General features: G+C 43.7%; 1 protein-coding gene across 6 annotated transcripts; it reads right to left on the bottom strand.

Annotated features, from left to right (window-relative positions):
• Nucleotides 1–454: 454 nt before the first annotated feature.
• si:ch211-195d17.2 (uncharacterized protein LOC560495 homolog) lies at nucleotides 455–7,462 on the bottom strand. 6 transcript variants are annotated; one of them, XR_004630407.1, is made up of 12 exons: nucleotides 7,177–7,462; nucleotides 5,647–6,122; nucleotides 5,505–5,586; nucleotides 5,088–5,128; nucleotides 4,760–4,800; nucleotides 3,249–3,429; nucleotides 2,462–2,611; nucleotides 2,090–2,204; nucleotides 1,844–1,994; nucleotides 1,741–1,755; nucleotides 1,555–1,665; nucleotides 455–1,422 (listed from the first exon to the last, which is right to left on the bottom strand). XR_004630407.1 is itself a non-coding variant. In XM_034678593.1 (11 exons), exons 1-10 carry the CDS (start codon nucleotides 7,285–7,287, stop codon nucleotides 1,745–1,747), a joined length of 1,359 nt encoding a protein of 452 aa, XP_034534484.1. In that variant the 5' UTR covers nucleotides 7,288–7,462; the 3' UTR covers nucleotides 455–1,422; nucleotides 1,719–1,744. The 6 variants fall into 6 exon arrangements, 4 of the variants coding, with proteins under 4 accessions (XP_034534484.1, XP_034534485.1, XP_034534483.1 ...); XR_004630406.1 differs by having other exon boundaries at nucleotides 1,555–1,649; XM_034678593.1 differs by lacking the exon at nucleotides 1,555–1,665 and having other exon boundaries at nucleotides 1,719–1,755.
• Nucleotides 7,463–7,991: the final 529 nt, after the last annotated feature.

Below are 7,991 nucleotides of genomic sequence, written 5' to 3'. Positions count from 1 at the left end.
AAGGGTGTTCTTTAACAGTCCTTATAACAGTCACTAAGGGTGTCCTTTAACAGACCTTATAACAGTCAGTAAGGGTGTTCTTTATCAGACCTTATAACAGTCATTAAGGGTGTTCTTTATCAGACCTTATAACAGTCATTAAGGGTGTTCTTTAACAGTCATTAAGGGTGTTCTTTATCAGACCTTATAACAGTCATTAAGGGTGTTCTTTAACAGTCATTAAGGGTGTTCTTTATCAGACCTTATAACAGTCATTAAGGGTGTTCTTTAACAGACCTTATAACAGTCATTAAGGATGTTCTTTATATTCGTATCAACACATTTTGATAAGTGAATGCATTAATGTAAGAACTGGAGTTGACTCCTGTGTGGATGGACGTTCAGACTCAGGACACGCTGAGAGATGATATCTCTCTGGGATCCTCGCTCACTCAGTGAAGAAGCTGAAACAGGCTCAGAGTGAAACATCTTTATATCCAAGAAGAAGAAGAAACAGGAAGTCAAAGAATCAGAACATGAAGAGTGGAGTTCAATAAAAGACAGGAATCCTCTCTGCAGTGAACTGAAGCTATACATGAGAACATTCACGTCTCTGTAGAAACATAAAGACAACAAGTCAGTGACGAGTGTGAACGCGCTTCATTCACCAGTTCATCAAACACACTCTTACTTCGGTTTCTGTGAACTGAACGGATCAGATTGGAACTCATGAACAGGAGAACAAGAATAAGAAGAGATAAAAAGAGATAAGAATAAAGAAACAAAGTGAATTATTCTTCATCCTCTGAAAGTGAATCTCCCCCTGATCGTCTTCATGACACAGATCTCCTCTCTCTGTTTGAACCTTTAGATAAATATTCAGACGTGTTTCTCTGTTTTTAAAGATGGAGATTTGTTCTGGTGTTTCTTGGTCTCTAAAGTGTTTGTGATGTTAAAGTAAACACAGTAATGCATAGTTTAATAAGACGCTGTGATTGAGTTAGAGGGACTGACATCATTCAGGAGCAGCTAAAACAAATCAACATTTTAAAACCTGAGTTTGATAAAAAAGTAAAATAATAAAGTCTGAACGTGAAGAAGTTTATTTTAGTCCATGCTCTACTTTGAGCTCGTCTTCATCGTCCTCATCGTCTTCATCGTCCTCTGGGTTTCTTCTTCAGAGAGCTGACGGATCCAGACGATCATGACTCCCTCGTTTCCTCTCCTCACTTTGTGTCTGATGTTTTTAAAATGTTGAGATCAGCTGAGTGTGTGTCTCCTGATGTATCTGACCTCAGTCTGTCAGAGTCTCATGGTCTGAGCGGTGATCGGATCAGACGCTCCTGGTCCCTGGATCTGATCTCTTCAGGCGTCTGCAGGTTGTTCCAGACCTGTGTGACGTTCATGGATCAGCGGCGCCCTCTGGTGGTCAGCTGGAGGACACTTTGGTCATAAAAAAGAAAATAATAATAAATAAATTAAATAAATAAATAAATGAATAAAATAAAAAGTGACTAAAATTTGAAGGAGATAATAAACAAAGTAAGGTGAAATAAAACTGTTATAAGAATAAACCTCAGTTTAAAGTGAGACTAAAAGGTGGGTCTTGAGTTTGTCTTTAAAGATGTTGACTCTGTGCCGCCCTCAGACCTTCAGGGTGTTCCACAGACCTGTGATGATAAAAGGCTGCCTCACTGTGAGTCTTTGTTCTGACCTTTAGTACAGTTAAAGTCCACTACCTGAAGACCTGAGGGCTCTCACCGGCTCATGATAAATCTGATAAATAAGAAGGAGCAGTTAAAACCCAATAAGGTAATCTTAAAGTCAGATCCTGACTGAAGATGGGACTTGTTGTCGTGGTTACCTCCGTGCAGAGCAGACGTGTTGATCTGACTCTCCTCCAGAGGTAAGAAGCAGCCGCTCCTCTCTGCTGCTGCCCCGTCTTCAGACCCGGGGTCACAGGTCAGCACCGTGACGGGACCGCTCCCACTCTTCAGATGGACCTGGATCCAGTCCTGCATGAACACACACACACACACACATGTTAACACACAGCCTGATGAGTCCTGGACTCCTGCGGATCACTGTGGTTCGGACTCTGACGTCGTACCTCTGAGGGAGCGGGAACCTTCAGCGTGGTTTCATCAGGAGCTTTGACCACCATCAGCGTCTGCTCTCTGAAGGCTTCCAGGCTGCTGATGTCCTGCAGCGTCACGTAGGCCAGGGTGCAGGGGACGTTAAGGAAGAACACATCCTGTCATTGGGAGTCTCACTCTTTAACTCCCTGGTGTGTTTGGGTTTGTAAAGCATGGATCAGCAGACGTTTAAACCTTTCAATCATTCTCTGTTTCTGGTGCTCAGGACAGGAAGCACAAAGATCAGCAGGGACACTTAGAATAAAACAACATGAGTTACTCTGAGAGGAAACCAACACTACACTCTGTTAGAGCCTGTGCTCCTCTGAGCTGAGGTCAGAGGATATGCAGCGTCCTCCCTGTCGTCCGTCATGTCAAACAGCTGCTGGGAGCAGGTCTTAATGAGGCTGTTCAGCTTCTCCTCCATCACCTTCAGGTCCTCGATCTCTGTACGGAGGGTCAGCAGGGCCAGAGGGCTGGAGCAGTCGCTGCCTCCGCTGCAGAGAAGGAGAGACGACGGTCAGACAGAGAAGTTCATCCTGAAACTTAGAGTCTGGTTTATTCTTTTGAATCGACTCTACGCTGAAGCTGCATGCACCGTCCTGAGCTCCACGTACTCCTGTGTGTTTGAGCCGCTCTGCAGTACTCTGCTTCAACACTAGTCCACACTGTGAGAATCAGAGCGTGTCATGTGGAGCTGATATATTTAGAGCAGCAGTTCATCACACTTTAATTATTACAAAGAAGAGAGGAGACAATGGAGGATGCATGGCTGTTAAATCTGTGAGGAGGAGGAGACAACGGAAATATAATACATTCAGGATTTATGAAGCTACCAAGCGACCAATCACAGAGCTCCTGGTCTGTGCTGTTTGGACCTGTAGTTAGATTTTGGAGGAACATGTCAGGCTTCGTACATGTACAGAGGTAATTCTAATTATTCTAATTTGATTTTATTTGATCTTTATTTTATTTTATCTTAATTTGAACTTGTTTTTAATTTATTTCCTTTTATTTTATTTAATTTGATCTTTATTTTTGTTTTAAAAAGTCTTTCAAACTGTTTTTATCCAGAAACTTTAGAAAGATAAAGTGATGAAGAATAAAACCTCCCTCCTCTTCATCTTCACTCACATCCATCTGACCCTGTTCCTCATCTTCTCCACCAGGTTGACGCCCTCCAGCACGCTGCTGATGTCAGAGATGCGGCGCTTGCAGGTCTGCAGCATCGTGCAAACCTTCCTGATGTCCAGCATGGAGCCGGGGAGCGACTGCAGCAACTCCAGGAAACGCAGCGCGACGGGTACGCCTGAGACTGAGAGTCAGAGAACACACACTCAGAGTCAGAGAACACACACTCAGTCAGAGAACACACACTCAGAGAGTCAGAGAACACACACTCAGAGAGTCAGAGAACACACACTCAGAGAGTCAGAGAACACACACTCAGAGAGTCAGAGAACACACACTCAGAGAGTCAGAGAACACACACTCAGAGAGTCAGAGAACACACACTCAGAGAGTCAGAGAACACACACTCAGAGTCAGAGAACACACACTCAGAGAGTCAGAGAACACACACTCAGAGAGTCAGAGAACACACACTCAGAGAGTCAGAGAACACACACTCAGAGAGTCAGAGAACACACACTCAGAGTCAGAGAACACACACTCACAGTCAGAGAACACACACTCAGAGAGTCAGAGAACACACACTCAGAGAGTCAGAGAACACACACTCAGAGTCAGAGAACACACACTCAGAGAGTCAGAGAACACACACTCAGAGTCAGAGAACACACACTCAGAGTCAGAGAACACACACTCACAGTCAGAGAACACACACTCAGAGAGTCAGAGAACACACACTCAGAGAGTCAGAGAACACACACTCAGAGTCAGAGAACACACACTCAGAGTCAGAGAACACACACTCAGAGAGTCAGAGAACACACACTCAGAGAGTCAGAGAACACACACTCAGAGTCAGAGAACACACACTCAGAGTCAGAGAACACACACTCAGAGAGTCAGAGAACACACACTCAGAGAGTCAGAGAACACACACTCAGAGTCAGAGAACACACACTCACAGTCAGAGAACACACACTCACAGTCAGAGAACACACACTCAGAGTCAGAGAACACACACTCAGAGTCAGAGAACACACACTCAGAGTCAGAGAACACACACTCAGAGAGTCAGAGAACACACACTCAGAGTCAGAGAACACACACTCAGAGTCAGAGAACACACACTCAGAGTCAGAGAACACACACTCAGAGTCAGAGAACACACACTCAGAGTCAGAGAACACACACTCAGAGAGTCAGAGAACACACACTCAGAGAGTCAGAGAACACACACTCAGAGTCAGAGAACACACACTCAGAGTCAGAGAACACACACTCAGAGTCAGAGAACACACACTCAGAGAGTCAGAGAACACACACTCAGAGTCAGAGAACACACACTCAGAGTCAGAGAACACACACTCAGAGTCAGAGAACACACACTCAGAGTCAGAGAACACACCTCCACCTTCCTGAGTCTCTATCGTCTGCTTCCATTCAGATTAACAGAGTTAACACAAACACAGAGGATCTCTATAGATACTGGGTTCATTGTTATCTTCATTGCTCACCAGGTCTCTCCCTCCTGACTCGCTTCACTTGCTGCTTGAGGCTGAGAAGAAGAAGAAGAAGAAGAAGAAGAAGAAGAAGAAGAAGAAGAAGAAGAAGAAGAAGAAGAAGAAGAAGAAGAAGAAGAAGAAGAAGAAGAAGAAGAAGAAGAAGAAGAAGAAGAAGAAGAAGAAGACAGGAAACATGTCAGTGCTGACATAAGTCTGCATCTGTCTCTGAACATGTGATGGGATAGAGCAGCAGATGTGTGTGTGTGTGTGTGTGTGTGTGTGTGTGTGTGTGTGTGTGTGTGTGTGTGTGTGTGTGTGTGTGTGTGTGTGTATCTGTTACCCTGGGCTCTTGGTCCCTGGTGTCTCCTTGGTGTCTGGATCCTGGAACACAGAGAGAGTAAACACAGCAGGTTAGAGCGGACCTGGTTAGTCTGAAGTTACTCTCAGCAGCATGGTCAGAGTTTGCTCCATCGTTTAGACGAGGAGACAAGGAGACGAGGAGACAAGGAGACGAGGAGACAAGGAAAACTTTGCATGCTGACTCTCTGCAGAGACGGTAAGGACACAGGAGGATTCACTACGAAGAAATCTGGTTCTGGGTTGGGGTCTAACATACTAATCCCTGACTATTACATTTATTGGCGTCCATTTCATCTTTGATTTTGATCTTAATGTTGAATACTCTTTGCACGCCTGCTCAGAACAATCACATGTTTTTACTGAACATGGATATGATGTTAGGATGCAGCATGCTGACCTTCACTGGTGCCCTGATGGCAGGAGGTGGATCCAGTTTAGGAGGTGGAGCCACAGCTGGTGCAGGAAGTTGTAGTGTAGGAGGTTCTGGTGCAGGAAGTTGTAGTGTAGGAGGTTCTGGTGCAGGAAGTTGTAGTGTAGGATGTTGTGGTGCAGGAAGTTCTGATGCAGGAGGTTCTGGTGCAGGAAGTTGTAGTGTAGGAGGTTCTGGTGCAGGAAGTTGTAGTGTAGGAGGTTCTGGTGCAGGAAGTTGTAGTGTAGGAGGTTCTGGTGCAGGAAGTTGTAGTGTAGGAAGTTCTGGTGCAGGAAGTTGTGGTGTAGAAAGTTCTGGTGCAGAAGGCTTAGCAAAAGCAGGAGCATCATATCCACCTTCAAACTCATCCTCCTCATCCTCTCCATCATCATCTCCTTCCTCCCACTGATCCTCTTCCTCCTGTGGATCGGCCTCCCAGGAGCTGATCATGCCCATGGACCCGTCCAGGTAGGGGGACATGATGGGGATGGCGTCACTTTTGACGCCGTCTGTGGTGATGTCGTTGGGCAGGAAGTGGTCTTCACAGATTAAATGATGCTCTGTGGAGTCCAGCTTGTCCGTCTCCCTCAGAGCGGCCAGCCATACCTGCAGGAGATCAGCTGTTACACACCTCTCAATACAGGTAACTATGGAAGAGGATCAGGGTCACTGCATTTATTTATTATTATTATTATTGTGAGGAAAAAGTCAGAACTCTGACTTTACATTATTATTGTTTATTACAACTTAAGGTCATTTTATAAACCCATATTTATTTATTATACTGCTTAATCTGTCTTTACCAGACCATAATCACACCATGGGAACCTGTCACTACTGAACCACTTTAATACTGCCTTTGAATCCATTAGTAACATTTGTATATATATAAATCTTTATTTTTACTTATTGAAACTTTGATTGTACTTCTGTCTGTGTTGCTGTAACAACTGAATTCCCCCGGGGGTCACCCTGCTTCTTAAATCAAAGTTGTGCATTTGTTTTACTATTTTAATCATTATTATCTAAATCATTGTTTTAACATGTATTTATTTATCTTATTTATTTTGTGTTCATCTGATCTCGTTAACTCTACCTTATTTTTAACTACTCTTACTTATTTTATTCATTTTACTGTGTTGATTTTATTTTTTAATCATGCTTTTTATAATTTTACCATTGCTGTTGTTTTCTGTCTCTCTGTTATTCTGTGAAGCACTCTGGGCTGCATGTTTTTATGTATGAAAGGTGCTTTATAAATAAAGTTGAGTTGATTTGTTTGTGTTGTTGTTGTTGTTGTTTATGGATCATACAGTCTTTGTTATGGTGGTTTTGATTTTGACTCATATTAAAAACCCTGCTAAACATCACATGTAGAGAAACATTCACTCACAGACAGACCTCTCTCTGTAAATAAATATTAAATATATAAATAACATGTTTGTCTTTAATCTTTTTATTTTACTTTACTCTGTTTAACTTTCCAACAGTCCATGAACGCATCACCATGCAGTCAGCTGTTTAACATGTTAACATGGATCTGCTGCCTTCAGGGGTTATTAGCATCAAGCTAACAGAGATATCTGTATCACTGACAGACTGGATAATAAAGTAAGACCACTTTATTTAACTTTAGTGAACTTTTAACCCTCCTCAGTACCTTGACTCGGGTCGGGTCCGTGGGGAAGCTGAAGAAGGTCTTGGGTCGGTTCATGGTCCCGTGAAGGTTCCTCACACGGTTCGGACACCCGGAAACAACACACTTCACCATGGCAACCAACGGACCGGGTTACCGGGATCTCCACAGACCGGGACTATTCACCTTTAAGACCCTAACCCGAACTCCAAGAGACCTGCTCCGTTTGTTGATGTGGATCACGCTGGTTCACAGACCGGAAGAGGCGTGTCTTCAACCCGGAAGTAGACCGGACTAAGGAGCTGCTTCGCGCCAATTTCTCCCCCGGCCCTCAGGTATATAATCCCCGCCTCCTCAGGTATATAAGCTCAGGTGTGTTGTACAGTCTATGATAAACTCAGGTGTGTTGTACAGTCTATGATAAACTCAGGTGTGTAGTACAGTCTATGATAAGCTCAGGTGTGTAGTACAGTCTATGATAAACTCAGGTGTGTAGTACAGTCTATGATAAGCTCAGGTGTGTAGTACAGTCTATGATAAACTCAGGTGTGTAGTACAGTCTATGATAAGCTCAGGTGTGTAGTACAGTCTATGATAAGCTCAGGTGTGTCGTACAGTCTATGATAAGCTCAGGTGTGTAGTACAGTCTATGATAAGCTCAGGTGTGTAGTGCAGTCTATGGTAAACTCAGGTGTGTAGTACAGTCTATGATAAACTCAGGTGTGTAGTACAGTCTATGATAAGCTCAGGTGTGTAGTACAGTCTATGATAAACTCAGGTGTGTAGTACAGTCTATGATAAGCTCAGGTGTGTAGTACAGTCTATGATAAACTCAGGTG

Source organism: Notolabrus celidotus, unplaced genomic scaffold, assembly GCF_009762535.1.
Source record: "Notolabrus celidotus isolate fNotCel1 unplaced genomic scaffold, fNotCel1.pri scaffold_177_arrow_ctg1, whole genome shotgun sequence".
NCBI lineage: Eukaryota > Metazoa > Chordata > Actinopteri > Labriformes > Labridae > Notolabrus > Notolabrus celidotus.
The sequence above is the reverse complement of the archived record's forward strand: the minus strand, read 5'-3'. Positions and strand labels throughout refer to the sequence as shown.